This window comes from Antechinus flavipes, chromosome 1, assembly GCF_016432865.1.
Source record: "Antechinus flavipes isolate AdamAnt ecotype Samford, QLD, Australia chromosome 1, AdamAnt_v2, whole genome shotgun sequence".
NCBI classification, from domain to species: Eukaryota; Metazoa; Chordata; class Mammalia; order Dasyuromorphia; family Dasyuridae; genus Antechinus; species Antechinus flavipes.
In genome coordinates, this window is record NC_067398.1 from 649,186,496 (window position 1) to 649,204,766 (window position 18,271).

General features: G+C 36.6%; 1 protein-coding gene across 5 annotated transcripts in view; it reads right to left on the minus strand.

Moving 5' to 3' along the window:
- Nucleotides 1-18,271, minus strand: part of HSF1 (heat shock transcription factor 1) — a 56,044-nt gene that overhangs the window by 24,427 nt on the left and 13,346 nt on the right. For all 5 annotated transcript variants that reach the window (XM_051971313.1, XM_051971312.1, XM_051971315.1 and 2 more), the window contains exon 2: nt 1,127-1,235. In XM_051971313.1, the coding sequence (XP_051827273.1) occupies nt 1,127-1,235 (109 nt within the window). The remainder of the gene's footprint in view (nt 1-1,126; nt 1,236-18,271) is intronic.

Genomic DNA, 18,271 nt, shown 5'->3' on the forward strand with positions numbered 1-18,271 from the left:
AAAGATTTTTATGTTCAAAATATATACATGAGTAATTTTCAACATTTACCCTTGTAAAACTTTGTGTTGCAATTTTTTCCCCTCCCTTCCCTAGACTACAGGTAACCTATGTTAAACATGTACAGTTTTTCTATCCATATTTCCACAAATATCATGCTGCACAAGAAAAATCAGATCAAAAAGAAAAACTGAGAAAGAAAACAAAATGCAAGCAAACAACAACAGAGAGAATGCTATGTTGTGGTCCACACTCATTTCCCCCAGGCCTCTCCCTGGATGTTGATGGCTCTCTTCATCACTGAACAAGTGGAAATGGTTTGAACCTTCTTATTGTTGAAGAGAGTTATGTCCATCAGAATTGATCATTGTCTAGTCTTGTTGCCATGTATAATGATCTCCTGGTCCTGCTCATTTCACTCGGCATCAGTTCATGTAAGTCTCTCCAAGCCTCTCTGCATTCATCCTGCTGGTCATTTCTTACAGAACAATAATATTCCATAACATTCATATACCACAACTTATTCAGTCATTCTCCAGCTGATGGGCTTTTAGTGGTTTATCTTTAAGGAGATGTGTGCTTGAAGAAGGAGGCTGGCCATTTATCTGACAAGAACATTTGGTAATCTAGAAGAGGCCTTTGACAGGAGAGCTGTGCTGGTCCTGCAGGGAGGGTCTATACATTGCTGAGTTACCTACATCAGCAAAACTACAGGACCCTGAAATCAAGTGCTGGAGGACCAGTACTTCATCTTAGAGATTGCTTTCAGAATCACTTTAACACTGGATGTCACCTGAGAAATCACCCAGGTCAATCTTTTCTTTGACAGAAAAGCCCAGAAGTCATTCAGCACCCCATGGGGGAAATGGGGCCAGAACCAGAAGACTAAAAAAATGACTAAAAGAAGTACCTGGGCTCTCTTGTCTGGTCTCCTTGTGCTTCACCAGGCTCTTCCCTCCACTACCTCTTCCCCAAGAAGATGGCACATCTGTGGAGCTTAGAGCCTCACTGCCCCCCAGCTCCCCAGCCCCTTCTCTCTCCCATGGAGAATGGAACAGGTCTGATGTCTCATCTTCATGCCCCCACGAGTACTGGGGTCTGGCCTTACCCACACCCAGTATTACTCACACATATTGAGTTGCCGAACAAAGCTGGCCATGTTGTTGTGCTTGAAGTACTTTGGCAGCACCTCCTTGGCAAACTGGCCTTGGTCAAAAACATGGAAGCTATTCCCACTCTGTGGAGAAAAGAGGCACAGGGGAATTAGTGATGGACCTGCAGCAGGGAACAAGGTCTCTCCTTGTCTCTCACTTTCCTTCCCTCCTGTGTTAAAGACAATGCTGGAGTGCTGGACCTGAGAGCCTGAGATAGATAATGAATTTGTATGTTCGCTGCCAACCTGATAGGTAAGCATAGACAGACTAAAAGTAGAGGGCCATCAGAAGACTCAGCATTTGGAAACAGAGTTAATAGTCACAAAGGCTCCCTCCACCTGGCACAATTCCCATGAACTGTTTTCTCCTGACTGCCCCTAGCTTATCCAGAACCATTCTGATCTTCTTCTAGCTCAAGACCTCTCATATACAATGCTGGATGATGGGCTTCAACTCCCACTGACCCTAGCACTTGAATGGACCAAATCAAAAGCGAGACTCAAAAATTATAATCACTGCAACTCAATCTCTCCTGGCATGTGGGCCCCACTGGCACTGAACTTTGGAAAGCTTAGAAAAGACCTGAGGTTATTTCTAGGCACCTGCAGAAAGCCTCATGGGCTCATGAGAGATAGCTGGGAAATGCACTGGATAGAACAATGGGCTAGAAGCAGAGTTGAGTTCAAATCAGGTATAAGACATTTTCTAGCTCTGTGACCCCGTGCTAAGTATTGAACCTTTGCCTGCTTCAATTTCCACATCTGTCAAATGGGGATCGTAACAGTACCTACTGTCAAAGCTGTTGTGAGGTTCAAATTTGCTTAATAAACACTAGTTTCCTTCCTTCCTTTCTGGTTAGACTAACCCATCTTAAACCCTTAAACACCTGCTTTTACATTATGTTCCCCTCTTTTGGGAAGCTAGGTGGCTCAGTGCCAAACCTGAATTCAAATCTAGTCTCCTACATTTCCTAGCTGTCTGACCCTAGGCAAGTCATTTAACCCATTCTGCCTCAGTTTCCTCATCTGTAAAATGAGCTGGAGAAGGAAATGGCAAACCACTGCAGTATCTTTGTGAAGAAAATCCTAAATGGGGTCACAGAGTAAGACATGACTGAATGAATGACCAATAATCCCTCTTCTGCAAAGTTTGACCTCGCCCTTTTCTTAGTCTTTTTTCTTTTCCAGAGCGTTGTCCTGGAAGACAAACTAGAGCTGCTTCCCCACAATGAAACTTGTATTTCAACTATTCCAGAGGAAAGCCAAGGACAGTGTTTTGAAGAATAAAACATAAAGCAGGAAATAAGTAAGATAATAAAATCACATCTACAAAAGCTGGCTAGAAAATTTTGTGCAACAGGTCACAATTTCTAACTTAATTTCCTTTCATGAGAAGGGTTTGCCCTAGTTTCACTTTTCCCTATGCTAAGTGGGGCAGAATAGAGCGCCATGCCTGAAGTCAGGAAAACTTGAGTTCAAATATGGCCTCAGATGTTTACTTGCTGTGTGACCCTGGGCAAGCCACTTAACTCTTTGCCTCAGTTTCTTCATTTGTAAAATGAACTAGAGAAATGGCAAACCACTTTAGCCCCATTGTCAAGAAAATCTCAAATGGAGTTATAAAGAGTTAGACATGACTAAAAAAATGATTCAACAATAAATAAAAGAAAAAATTGATGGACAGAAACTGAAAATTAAGAGAGAAGAGGTATAAAGAGGTAAAGTCTCTAAAACAATAAGAGGATCAAGAGCCCAAATAGGAGCACTTGTAGTAGAAAAACTATCTTTTACTTGAGACTGGCGTAATTAATAATAGCTGGCATTAATATAGTGCTTTATGTTTGCAAATGGATGTACAGAAAACATATATTAACTCACTAAGGAGAAAATAGGATATTGTTGAGATGAATGGCTTAAAGAGGAGAGAGAGCTTGTGACATGGTGGTCTCAATCTTTCCAGTAAAATTTGAGGCAAAGTTCTATAAAATATTTTGTGTATAATAATAATGAAGAAATGTTCATTATTCTACTATTCCATCCATGCCATAAAATTATTATATAGCTGAAATAAAAAAAATAAGATGCAGACTTTGCTTTCAAGATACCTATAGTCTGAATTCCTCAATGGATCTGTGATCATTGGTATGGGTATCCTCTTCAAAGGTGTAGTTTGTAACCAAAACATATTTTCTCCTCCTGTGGAGCTTTGGTCCATATCCTTCCAAAAGTCCTGCATAGGGAAACACCCTCTGCAGCTGAACATTATGTGGGTACCGATGCAAAGCTCTTTCAGACCATGTATTGTCCCTTACTCTTTCTATAGGACCGATCTATTTCCTTATGCCCATCATATATTTCTCTTATGCATTAAAATATGGCATAGTTAATTTATGCCAATCATTTCATTTGTCCTTCAGCTTGTCTTCAATTTTTTTCTTGGAAACTGTTGTTTGCCATGATTTCCAGACATATAACATTACTATAAGAATATTGATGTGAAATAGATTATATTTCAAGGAGAAGCCTGTTGAAAAGTGTGCCATTTCCCAAATCCATTCAGTTTTTTTTTCTAACTTTTCAACTGTTAATTCAGGTCACACTGTGTCTATTTTTAATGTCTGGACAACATACATATATAGATCAAGTGAATATCACAATCTGGACAGTGTTTATCTTGGTTTTTCCTACCTGGATTACTGGCTGAATTCTTGAATGTCTATATTCCTGGACATCCACATAGCTAGATCCTTATTAGTGTGTAAACTGACCATATTATTTGAACCTTCACAAAACATTTCCATTAGGCTGGTACAATGACCAAATTTCATGTAAGTGTGATTTATTTTTCAATGCAACATTAAGAGAAGATTTCATTATAATTGAAAATATTTTTAAATGAAAGTGACAGGGGCAGCTAGATGGTACAGTGATTAGAGCAATGAAGTCAGGAGGACCTGAGTTCAAATGCAAACTCAGACACTTAACATGTACTAGCTGTGTAACCCTGTGCAAGTCACTTAACCCCAATTGCCTCACAATCCCCCTCCCAAAAAAGAAAGTGACAGAATTAGATTCTAGTGATAAGAGCTCAGTGTGGTATAGATGTAGCTTTTTGTGCAATCTGAATAATTTGCATGATTCACAATCACTTGTATTAAAAAAAATATAATGAAAGGGCATAAGTTAGGTGGCACAGGAGGTAAAGTATTGGCTCTGGAGTCAGGAAGACCTGAGTTCAAATGTGACCTTCGAGAATTACTACCTGTATAACCCTGGACAAGTCACTTAACCCCGACTGTTTCAAAAAAGAAAAAAAAAAAAAACAAGAATAAACATTTTCCAAGTTATTGTAAGAGTAACTGGCTTTATAAAAAAACCCTTTTCATCATGAGAAACACTATTTGCAAAATGAGGTGGCAATATTGGGATTGGGGAATAAAGTGCTTCTATATTATTGCTCAAAATGGGGGCTTTCTCATGCCAAAGTACTTCAAAAGGTGTTTGAACTGAAAGAATTTGCCATTTTCTTCACTTATGAAAAAAATTCACTTTATAATAAAAATTTCTTCTTGAAATTACAATTATCCTTCCCATATTGCAACTTTTCCCCATCACAGTTTGGGAGTTTTTTTACAAGTTTTGCGGAAGTCACAGATGACTTACAATGGCCAGCATATGACACAGAAAAAAATTTAGAAGCTCAGAAATGCTTAAAATATATGTAGTTATATATAATATCAATGTATTTTATTTTTTGAATCTCATATATAATCTCTTTTTTTAAAGTTAAAGTAAGCAAAAAGTTAAAGTTTGTGAAAAGAATACGAAAGTCAGCAGATGACACATTAAGACTAGAAATATAAAGATCTATTGAAAAGTTTAGTAACTCAACACCCCTTAAAAGAAAAAGAAAAAATTCAGACTTCTTTGGTATGAAGGGAGGGCCAAAATTTTTTTATGAGATTTTCTAGATTGTGAGGGCACTGTGCCCCTATTCCCCATAATGTGGAAGGAATAACTGTAGTATATTTTTTGTACTAGATATTTTTGAAAACTGAGACATCTAAATACAATGCTGTAAGGATTACAAAAATCATATACTGATCCAGAAAGATAAAATGACTGCACTTATGAAAAAATTGGAGCTATAGACAATAAATTTACAAAATATTTTTGATATATAATTTTTAAAATGACCTGTTTTGCAAACAAAACATAGCATTTCAATAGTGCCTTAAAGTTTGCAAAGTGCTTTATACATTTTATTTCATTTTATGCTCACAACCACTCTGTGAAGTGTTTGTTCCATTTTACATACCTACTAAGTGTTTGGGACCTATTTTGAATACAGTCACCTTCCTTTTGGATCCAATGAAAAAAAGTAAAGACTTACTGAAAACACTCCAGTTTATAGAAGCATTTCTCATTTTAAAGAGTTATAGATTTCTAAATATGAGTGGATAAGAAATTTGTTTACTATGGATAAGACAAGAATGGTTAAAAAGACTTAATTAAAGCTAAAAGGAGGTTCAAGTCCTGTCACTGAAAAAGACTAGCTATATGACCCTTGGCAATTCTTAACCCCTTGGTGTTCGTAGCAAATCTATGATTTTAAGCTGAGAAGCAGATGTTGATATATTAGTAGAAGATGTTTCCTTAAACCATTTGAAGGCACAAGTTCAGTTTAAAAAAAAAAAATCAAACCAAAAAAACAATCCAAATCCATCACACAGTTCCTAAGATTGGTTTATAAAAATCACACATTTTTTGTCATCAATTGCTATAATTTATTTGTGTGACAATTTTTTATGATAGCTATTATGTAAACAAAATTAGTAGTATTCAAAAATAGTTATGAGTAGCAACATCCATTATTTTGATTTGCTTACAAACAATATCATTCATATACTATGTTTATAAATTATAAACATGAAAATTATAAAGGATTTTTTTCAATAAATCTGCATGTATTTTTGTGCTATCATAAAATCTGATATTTTTTATTTTATTTGAACAGAATTTGAACTAAGAATGTGATTTTCATAGATTATCATGAGAAGTGTTAGGGAGTGACAACTTTTGTTGTCAAAAAAAAAAAAAAAAAAAAAGAGGCTTCCATATTATCACATGCAGTTTGGACATCACTGCCATTATGATTTCTCAACATACATATACATTTGCATATATTTGGCTGGGTTCAGCTGTTCTTTCTTTCTTTTTTTTCCCTTGAGGCAATTGGAGTTAAGTGACTTGCTCAGGGTCATACAGCTAGGAAGTGTTAAGTGTTTGAGGCCAGATTTGAACTCATTCTCCTGACTTCAGGACTGACGCTTTATCTACTGTACCACCTAGCTGCCTCCCCTTCTTTACTTTGTTTAAAGTGCCTCACATCAAAGACAAGAGAGAATCCAAATATGATGGCTTTAGATTTTCTTTTCTTCTTTTTTTTTTAAATGTTTGAAGCTTCTAGCTTCATCAAATACTCTTTGGATAACCTGGTTTGAACAAGTATTAAGCGAAGCTTTCTAAAAACTGTTCTTCTCTGAATTGCTCCTTAATCCCATAAAGTGATAGTGTTCAAAATTTTCCACCATTATTCTCCATAAGATTATCCAAGTGAATTTATATCTTAAATCAGTCTGGATATTGCTTTCAGATTATCAACAGGTCAGATGTCTGCTGGGTGAGATAGTGTATAGGATCTTTTGGTCTCTACATTGTGGCAATTGCTTTATATTTTATCAATAGATGGTGATGAGAGACCATGATGATGTCAATTCATGCATTCCTTTTCTCACTTTTTGGAGTCAAAAGATTTTTTAGATAGGTTAGGCTTGTGTTTCTTTTTAATTGCACACCATAATGTCTCATCTCTTTCTTCTAATTTGGTGCTAATTTTTATCGTTGCTATAATAAGTCAATGATGTGACTATCCAGATGATTTATTTTATTTTAAAATTTTCATTTTTATTTTGAACATAAAAATCAACTATGAATATTTTAATAAAGATTGAAAAGCATTTTATATTCCAGCTACAAATCTGCTTACATAAATATTTAAAAGTCTGTATTAAATATAACACAAAATAACAAAATTGCCTTCCCTGTCTTTGTCATCTCCTGAGCGTCTTTCTCCTTTTTGGGGTTTATTTCACTGATGACCTTTTCTTGTCTGGTCCTAGAAAATAGTTTTTGAAGATAGAACCTATACCTCCACAGTTGTTACAGCTCCTTCTTTCCTTATAAGGCAGATAAGAACAGCTTGGTAGGAAACAACTACTGAGGATGTAGAAGACAAAGTTCTTCATCTTTGCAGGGACTTGTAAGTGCTTAGCATTTATCAAATAGTTCAACTTCAAAAATCATGTGGCTCTGTCAAGTAAAATGACATGAAATAGATAAAATGCTACCTGCTTTTCGACCATACCTGAACAATCACAAGACTTTTCACTTTGACTTGCTGCTGAACTCTCTCTCAAATGTTGTTTATCTTGTATGAGAATATGAGCTCCTACATAGAGGGGGCTGTCTCAATTTTAAAAATGTGTGGTCCCAGTGCATAGTATAGTTCTATGTATATATATATATATATATGCATAAACTATAAAGAGAGTTTCAGTTTTATGTATAACTCTCCATTTTACTGTCTAAATAGAAGCGCTCATTTTAGTGGATGTAAAGTTCACCAAAAATACAGCACTCAAAGTTTTTTTCATTCATTCTTTTATTCCTTCCTTCCGAATCACTTTCACTACTCACCATTTCCTAACCTACTAGAAAGCAGCTACCTGTTGTTCAATCATGTCAAACTCTTTGTGACCCCATGGACCCTTGCACACTAGGGCCCTCTGTCCTCCACTATCTTCTGAAATCTTTTAGGCTCATGTTAATTGCTTCCATGAGACTATCCCTCTCATTCTCTACTGCCTTCTTTTGCCTTTAATCTTTCCCAACAAGACTTATGTTGGCCAAAGTGTTAAATTTCAGCTTCAGTATTTGTCCTTCCAATGGATACTTTGACTTAATTTTTAAAAAAGTACTGCCTGATTTGATTTCCTTGCTGTCCAAGGGATTCTCAAAAATCTTTCTTCTTTAGCAGCACAATCCAAATGGTGCTCAGTTTTCCTTATAATTTAACTCTTACAATTATGTATTACCACTGGAAAAACCATAGCATGGATCTTTGTCAGCAAGAGAGAAGCAAGCCATCTCAAAAAAGGAGTCAAGAAAAAGAAATTTAACATATGTCCGTACCTCCTATATCTCTTGTTTCTCTGCTAAATTAAAGGAAGGGTTTTTTTGAAATCATAATTAACTTTGGCATTGATCATATCTCTAATTCCAAATCTGTTTTCTTTCATTTTATTGTAGTCAGTACTTATATATTTTGGTTCTCTTCTAGCTAGGTTTATCTGAATCGAAAATATGTCATTTATTATGACAGAATGACATTCTAAAATTGCCACAGAATGGCAAAATAACATAAACCATTCAGTTATTCCCCAATTGACTCCTATCTTTTTTTATTTCCAGTTCTTTGTTTCAATCAAAAGTGCTGCTTATTGGGTTGTAAGTGATATCCCTAGATCAAAGAATATGCAGTTTAGTGAGTGACTTTTGGGTACAATTCCAATTTTTTTTTTCCTGAATGGTTGTACTTATTCATAGCTCCATCAACACTGCACTTGTACTTGAGTAGCACTTCTAAACACTGTCATGTTCCTTTTTGGGTCATCTTTGACAATCTGAATGGTGTAAAATAGAACTGCAGAATTATTGTGTTCTGTATTTCTGTAACGATTAGTAATATGGAGGATTTTTTTCATCTGGTTATTGATAGCTTGGGTTCTTCTTTTGAAAGCTGCTTGCTCATCTCCTTTGACCATTTATTTATTTACTGGAGAATACTTCTCAGACAAGTAATTTAGAAATCATTCATTTCCTGTTAATTTTACTTTTTTTTGTGTGATGCTATTTGATGCTTACCATGTATACTGTTTCTTTACTTTTCTTAAAGGAAGAATTCTATTTAAGGCCTTAGATTCCTTGGTCCTGAGCCATATTTTCTCATTTTTTTTTTTTGGCTGTTCTCCCCTACTAACCTTTACACTGGAGTTTCTGAGTATTAAAAAAAAAAAATAGATTGATTTAATTTGGCAAGCCTATTCATCAAGTTAATTAAACTTTTCAGGATCTGGTCCTGATATTGATAAGTAAACTATAATTATCATCATGGTAGTCTTTGCTTTTGCAAATCATGGGCACCACAAACCAAGATGACAAAGTGTTCCATGAAATGATATTTTTACTTGCTTTTGGACAGGATAAAATCAACTCTTCCAACTTCTTTACTTGCTTTTCCAAGAAGAATCTAACTCATCCTTCCACAAGGATGCAATTTCCTTATGCCTTATAGTTTTATTTATATAGAAAATGTCAATATTGATATGATTTAATTCTTCCAAGTATATGTTGATTTACTGATTATCGGATAAAGATGTTACATTAAGAGATTGAGTGCTTATAGTCTACAAACTGAGTAATTCTTAATACTCTGTATCACCTGGAATGCAGAAATAGAAAAGAGTCAGAGAGGAATGAAGGTCATTTTATAATTTTGCTTTATGGCCAAAGAATTAATGAGTCTCGTAATATGCATTTCTGTGCTTAGATAGTCTGGATAGCAGACATAACTTGTTGTTAGAATTGTATCTCTTAAAGATGGCAGAACTTGCCAGAGCTTATATTTCTTCAGTTTAACTCTCAGGAATTCTAAGCTATATCACTCACTATTCAATCACTAGGCACTAGAATAAGACTACAGTAGAGTCTAGCATGAAAAATAAAACAGGAACACATACAAGACAATATGGGATAAGAGACATGTTTATATAACATTGACATTTATATAGTACTTTAACATTTGCAAAGAACTTAAAAATGTTATATTACTTGATACAATGTAGTACAGCGGTTCAGTTGTGAGGGGAAATCAGGGAGGTATTAGAACTTGAAGGATGAGTAAGATTTCACCAAGCCAATGGAGAGAGAAGGACAATGCGTGAGAAACAGGGAAAGCCCTAGATTTTTATGGGGAGCAATGAGTGGTTGAATTTGGTTAGAGCCCAGAGTCCATGGACAAAGCAGATTGTGGAAGCCTCTTAATGCCAGGCTGCAGTTTATATACTTCATTTAGCAGGGTCATCCATCAAAACCTCATGTTGGCCCTTTTCTAGTATACAGATTCATTTAATCCATTCTCTACTTGCAGCTGACAATGACAAAGGTAGTATTGATGTAGCAAGAAAGGGGACCTTTAATGCAGAAATTAAGAGTGTGAAGAAATGAAGAAAACACTCCGTCTTATTGAACTTGGAACTTCATGACTTGATTCACATCATGGGCTACTATTGCAGCAAAAACTGTAGGTCAAACCTATAAAGGAAGTTAAACCAGTGGGCAGGGGGCATTCCAATCGCTTGTGAAGTAGGCTTACAGGCCTTGCATAATGCACTGATGTTAAAAATACTCTCCTGACAACACAGCCATCTGACACATGATAAGGTACCTGGACCAATGTGCTTTTGCAAGGCCATTCCAACTTCATAAGCAAACTATTCAAACTTTTGGCCAAGATGACTACCTGAACAGTGGGAGATCAAGCTCTCTCAAGCCTACTCCACAATTTAAAGCAGAATGAAAAATAATAGAGACATCCAATGAGAATTGGCTAGGCCATAGACAACAGAAAGAGGTCCATAAACAAGCAGAAGTTAGTTAAGTTGGGAGTCTACCAGTAAAATCACATACTAATCAGACATCTATGACTTGCAGGATTCTGTGTTTAGAGGCAGCAAAAGTAGAAGGCTCTCCTGAAAAAGCCCTAGGGTAGAAACATTGTTAACTCCAGAGCAGCAGCAACTAATCTGAGAAAGTTCAGGTACCCAGAGGTCTTTATTACTCTGTCCTAAAACATTCTAGAGCATCCTAAAGATACAGCTCTCTGAACTGCAAAAAATCCAAGGGGACTGACTCTGGGAAGTGAAGATTGAACAAAAATCCAGGTGATTCAGATAAGAGTTGACCATCATTCATAAGCCCAGATACAAGCCCTAGTTAAGGACTAAAGTTAGAGAGAAGAGACACCCAGTTAATATTAAAAATTTTTGTACCTTTTAAAGAACCTTAAAATGGTAAAAGTAATTCTACAACAAGCAGGGACTCAAAGGGGGAAAAATGAATTTTCCATAAGGACTACATGAATATCAAGAAGACAAAAGAAAGTAAATAAAATAAAAGCTGTGGAGGAAAGAATTAGGAGGATAAACAATTTAGAAGAAAAAGTGGTAAGCCTAATTAATGGACTTCTTGAAAATCAGAAAAGAGCAAAAAGAAAAATAATTTTATGAGACAAAAAATATTAAAACAAAATCAAGTGACTGAAAAATTTAGAGAAAAAAATTAAGATATGTGAACAACTAATTAAAAAAACCAAGTAAAAAAGAAATAGCTTAGGAACCACAGTATCCTCTGAAAAACATAATTAAAAAAAGAAAGAAAGAAAGAAAAAGAAACAGTCTGGCACTACTAAATGCCAATCTCTGAGGTCCAGGGAAGATAAATCAAAATTCTTGGGAAATTATGAAGCCACAGAACTACTCTTTTTCTCCAATTCAAGGAAAAAATGTTGATAGGAAATACTTGTGTTTTAATTTTTTTTAAGTATTAAACTCCCCAAAGTCTTAATGCACTATGGCATGCAGGTGACTTTGGGTTTTAAAGACTATGCCAATATGTGCAAACTTCATTAATAAATACTTTTGTGTCAGCAACTTAAGAAACAAAAGAAAATACAAAATAGACTTCAGTCTAATGTGGCCCTCTTCTGGTTTCTACTGTGATAATGGCAGAAGAATGGAAAGGCAGGAAAGTGTTAAGAGAAAAAGTCTTTAGACTTTAATATGGTTGTTCACACCATAAATGTGAAAGCTTTATTCAGTGACCAAGAAGACATAATATATTTCTGGAGGAAGAAAATTACACTGATCTCGACATTAAAAAAAAATTATATATGAATCCAGGACTGAAAACAAATTTGCTCATAAAAATGATCATGTATGGAATAACTGAATATGAAAGATAAGAACTCATCTTACCATTCCTTTTGGATCTACTGTGACTTTCCAGGAGATTAGCATGAGCCAAAATCCTTAGAGAAGAGAAAATTGTACCAAATCTCCTTGTATCTGAATCACAAATCTCTATATCAATTAAACCAAGTGGCATTCACAGTCCATGTTTGCTTGAGGACTAAAATGGGACTATCATGGAAGATGGACAAAAATACTGGGGCTTAAAGAGATATACTGGAAAGCTATCACATACTCTGATATGTATAAACAGAAATTTTGTTTTTTTAGGTTTTATGCTGGCTTCCCTAAAATCTTCTAATGCCTCCTCATTGTGAAGAAGAGATACTGAGTTGTTGAAGGCTTGCCATTAAAGAGCCAACATGGCAATTCTTAGTCATTTAGAAAGGTCTGAGTATTGACTTGGTGATAGAATGCATAAGAACCAGGCTAGTACAGTGTTCAGATATCACAAGCTAGTTGCCCTGTCACATCATAAATTTTGTAAATAGCTAGCAAAGCTGTGAATTGTGTTTGTAAAGAGATTATGAATACTGATGGGATCTATATAGATCCTTGGGGATCCTAGGGACCTATTACCTAATGACCTCCAAGGTTCTGCCTTTCCTCTATTACCTTTTTGGGAACAAAAATTGGACTATTCCTTTCTAAGTCAACACCCCAAGAAAGACCCTTTATCACATTCATGGCTTTGGTTACCATTCCTTCTTCTTAATCTAATCTCTTCTTACCTACTCGTTTCTTGCCTGCTGCCTAAAAATATGTCACGTCTCCTCTACTCTAGAAAGACTCTCATTTGATCCTACTGTCCTTACAGCTATCAGCCTATATTGCTCCTTCCTTTCTCTGCCAACTCCTTAAAAATAAATAATGTTTGCACGGACACGCGCGCGCGCGCGTGTGCGTGTGTGTGTGTGTGTGTGTGTGTGGTACCTTTTTCTCTCCTCCCTCTTTCCAATCTGGCTTTCTACCTTATTATTTAACTAAATCTGGTCTTTTCAAAATTACTAATAATTTCCTAAATGATAAATCAAATGTCTTCTTCTCAATCGTCAAACTTCTTGACTTCTCTGCATCAGTAATTGGCACTTTTTAGCCACAATTTACTTTATGCAATCTCAACTGAGTCCTCAGTACAGAAAGGCAGTCCTTTTATACCTCTCTAATTGATTTACTAATCTTACTCAAGAGAGCAGCTTTTTCAAACCTTTTCATACTTCCTCAAATCTCTTATAGCTAGTCCCCCCAATTCTTTTTTTCTCAATTGAGATCCTTGCCTGAAAAAAAAAAAAAAATTAAGGCCATTCACTCTGAGCTTCCTCTTCTCCCGTTCTTCTTAAACTCGTACTTCTCAAATGCCTTCTACTACTTTCTCTGACTTCACTAACGTTATGTCTAACATAATGGGGAAGCCCTTTTCCTCACCTAGGTAAATCTTTTTCTTTGTACAAGGGATCTCATTCAATCCTGTCCCTTCTAATCAAACTGAGCCTTCTGTCACTCAATCTTTCCTTCAGTCTCTCCCTGTCTATAACTTTTTCTCTATTGCCCACAATCATGTCCATGTTTACTCATCCTGGTTAGCTGTCTCATACCTCTCCCTCTCATTTGCAGCTAAAACTCCTTGAGAAAAACCACCTGCAAATGGAATTTCCACTTCCTTTCCTCACTTTCTTCTTAATTCTCTATATTCTGGATTCTGAACTCATCATTCAACTGAAACCAATCTTTTCAAAGTTATTAAAGATTTCTCAATTGAAAAGTTTAATGGCCTTTTCTCAATCCTCATTCTCTTTGACTTCTGACCCTGTCAGTCTCCCTTTCCTCGAGACTCTCTCTGTATTCTTTAGATTTTCAGGATACTATTCTCTCTTGGTTCTCCTACCTATTAGACTGTTCCTCTAGTCTCCTTTGCCCAATCCTTTGTCCTGTTTCACATGGTGATCTCCTAAACTCTCCTGAATTCAGTTATCGCTGTGCTGATGATTTTCTAATCCTCTTCCTGGGCTCCAATGTAGCCATCATACTCACCCTCTCAAATGGAATTTGTTGCCAAGGCCTGCTGACTGTTGCAGCATCTCTCAGGTATTCCTTTCACTCCTCTTAACACTACCACAACTCTGGTGCACCCTCCCCTCTCCGCCCCCCCCCCCCTTCCAAACACACACACATAACAGCCTGCCTCAAGTCTCTCTCTGTTCTGGCCCAAAGTGACCCTCTTAAAACAAGGTTTGACCATGTCACCTCCAAGTCCCCATCTAACCCAGCCGCCTTGCCTTCTAATAACCTTACTCCCCTCATGGACTCTGTGATCCAGATGCTGATCTTCTTGATTTTCAAAAGCAAGACTCCATTTTCCAACTCTGTATAATTTTATTTAATGTCCTCTATGCCTACAAGGCTCTCCTCCTTCCTCATCTCCACCCACTAGCTTCCAAGTCCCAGATAAAACCTCACCTTCCAAAGGAAACTTTTCATGATCTGCCTTCTCTATTGATTCTCTTCATCCTGTTTGATCAAACTTGTTTGGATGCTGTTTGCATGCAATCTCCTCCAGTAGACTGTGAGCTCTTGGAAAACAGGTACTGCCTTTTGCCTTTCTTTGTATCCTTATCACTTAAAACTGCTTAGCACATAGTAAGTGCTTAATACATGTTTATTGTTTGACTGTCTTCTGGATACTTTCACCCCTTGGATTCTCCTAAAACTGTTCCCCTCCCATCTGACCATTAGTTTGCTGGATGTTCACGCTTTAATGTCCTGAAAATGTTCTTTTAAGGATCTATCTGGGACTTTCTTTTCTCCCCATACTAAGTGATCTTATTAAGTTCCCATTTTTTCCCAGTATTTAATAAATACTTGTTGCTTCAACCTAGCTACAAACCAGTCCACTTTTCCTTTTTGGATTATATATCTATTTGAAGATTTTTTTATTCTATTTTTTATGTACAATGGTATATGTTTCAATCTTTTTATGCATATTGTATATGAGGTACATTGTCCTTTGATGACCTGAAATGATGATTGACTGATAAATACAAAAATAAAAAACATACCAAAAGTTCAAAGAGGAAGAAAAAAAATGTTAACAGGCACCCTGAATGAGTTATATCTTATATTAAGAGTTTTGGGCTTCTAGGAGTCAAGAGAAAAAGAAAAACACATTATATTATGCAATTCTTATCTAATAAAAGGAAGCTTGCAAAGTTGTGTAAAAGACAATACATTTTCCTGGCACAAAATTGGACGCTTCATTCTTTAAAAAAAGGAGGGAATAAAGGAAGTTTTTCAATTAACAAAAATCTATTCCTTTTTTCTGAGGATTTGAGCTAATTGACACCCCAGGCTATCACAGTGGGCAGCGTACCAAAGCACCCCATGGAAATTACAAAAAGACAAGACTGAGAAAGAACATGCCCTAGGCCAGCCTGATGTGAAAGCCCCAAACCAGGCAGGTTTCATCATTCTTGAATGCCTTCATCTTTAGAAGGATCAAAGACACTTTGTATTTGTATATTGTTCTAAATCACAGTATTCAATTACAGAATTGAAAGGGACTTCAAAGATCACCTGGTTCAACATTTCTTAACCTGCTGAATTACTAAGTCTTTAGATGCCAATTCAAATATTCTTTCCTCCATTAATTCTTCCTTTATGTCTCAATGAGGAACAACTTTTGCCTTCACACCTCACATAACACTTTTCATGTAATACTGCTTACAGCTGTTTCTTATTACTCTAGATTTTAAATTCCTTTAAGGAGGAAGTATGTCTTAAACTTTGTTTTTCTCAATGTTAATAAAAGGTGTTGCACAAATTAGGTTCTTAATAAATGTTTGTTTAAAGATATCACAGAAGAATGGGCAAGGTGAATGGGGGGAAAGTGAATCCCCAGCTAGGATGGGATATGGAGGGAAGCTACTATCTTGATTAGAGAGCAAGGCTACTCTTCTAGGATCCTATTGAAAAGAGGAAATATCAATAAACTTCTGGAGGCTGAGACTACTCCATTAGGACAATCTAAGATTTAAAGCTCTGAACCTCAGTTTTTAACACACCTGTTGAAGTTAGTATGTAATGGGTTGTGGAGTGATGTCATCCTCCTGGTTAGGAGGCATCACTTCATTGTCTTCTATTTTCCAGGAAAAGTTGGGAGAAGGTTACAAAGGAGGAGGCAGGTAACTGCGGAGCTCCTTCAGTCACAGTGAACCAACACTCCCTCAGCCCTTCCATCTCCATATCATTCTCTATCCTTCAACCCTTTGTGGCAAATTATCATGAGAAGGTCACCCTTCAACAGATGCTTCCACTTCCTTTCCTTTCACTCTTTAAGGTCCAGTTTTTGACTTCATCATTCCATTGCTCTCTCTCCAAAGTTACCCCTGAGATCTTAGTTGCCAAATCCAATGGCTTTTTCTTGAGCTTTATTCTCCTCAATCTCTGCAGCCTGACATTGTTGATCACCCTCTTCTCTCTAGGTTTTTGGGATACCAGTCTGTCCTCTTGGTTCTTCTTCTACCTGATTGCTTTTCAGGCTCCTCTGCTCTATCTTCATATACACTATGACCTCAAACCCTAATTGTTCCACAGGATTTTATCTTGAGTCCTCTTCTCCCTTCTTACCACTAAACTGGGTGATCTCATCAGCTCCCATGGATTCAGTCACTATCTCTATGCTGATGATTCTCAAACTTATTCAACCTGTGCCAATTTTACTGCTTGCTGACTTCTCATCTCACACCTCCAGCTACCTTTCAGACATCTCAAACAAGATGTACAGTATGCCCACAACAGAATTCATCTTTCTCCCCTAAATCCTTGTTGGAATCCTTACAAAGTGTTAACTCATTAGAGTTGATAGAAACAATAATTATCTAATTTAGATCTTACAAGGAGATGTTATGGGCCAGAACTTGAAACAAGGTACTAAGTGGAACTGATAGAAACAATGTTTGTGTTCACACGTTTAGAGAGCTCATATAAGCAAGAAGCTCTTAGGGCCAGAGGCACTCTGGGACAGACACAGAGGTACTCGGGGACAGACAGAGAGCACTCTGGGAGATTGAAGTCCTCTCTCGGAGGCAAGACAGATTCATTCCAACTTTCACCTTGGTGCTGGCTGGAGACCTTTGAAAGAAGAGAAGCTGAAGCTGGCAGAGGCAAAAGATTAGCAGCAAGAGCTCTTGGAACCAAGCAGAGAGATAAGTCTCTAAGAAAACTAACAGGGCTATTTTGGAGGAAGCAATAAAAGATCTGAACTTTTAACACCTGGCTGCATTTGGAGTGATTAATTCTTTTAACTGAAACTAAGGCTGGCTCTAGGCAACCTCCCCAAGAAACCTGCTCAGAGAGAACATTATATTTTAAAGAAGAGAACACCACACCCTTGACTTCTGTAACTCCTAACAAAACAGTATAGAAGGTAACGTTATCTTCCTGGTCTCTCAAAATTATAACTTAGGTGTATAACCTCAATAAATTTCACTGGCTTCTTATTGCCTCCAGTACCAAAAACAAAATTCTCTAGAATTTATAACCCCGTATCCCTCCTACCTTTCCAGTCTTCTTACATCTTACTACTTGTCATGAACTCTTTGATCTTGCTTTTCCAGAATTATGATACTCCATCTCTTAGCTCCATATACTTTCTCTGGCTGTCCCCCATCTCTGGATTGCTATCTTATATAAAACATTTTTCCCAACTCTTTTTAATTCTAGTGCCTTCCCTCTGTTACATTTATCCTCTATAAAGCCTGTTGGTATTTTTATTTGCATGATGCCTTCCCTGTTAGACTTGTCAAGTCCTTGAAAGCAAGGTCTGTCTTTTGCCCTTTTGTACTCACAGAGCTCTTAGTGCAGTGTCTGGCACATAATAGGCACATAATATTTTTAGAGATTTTTAGAGACTGACTCCCTCATCCCTTACACCTAATGAATTCCCAATTTCTGTATTCCCGAGATTTCTTCATA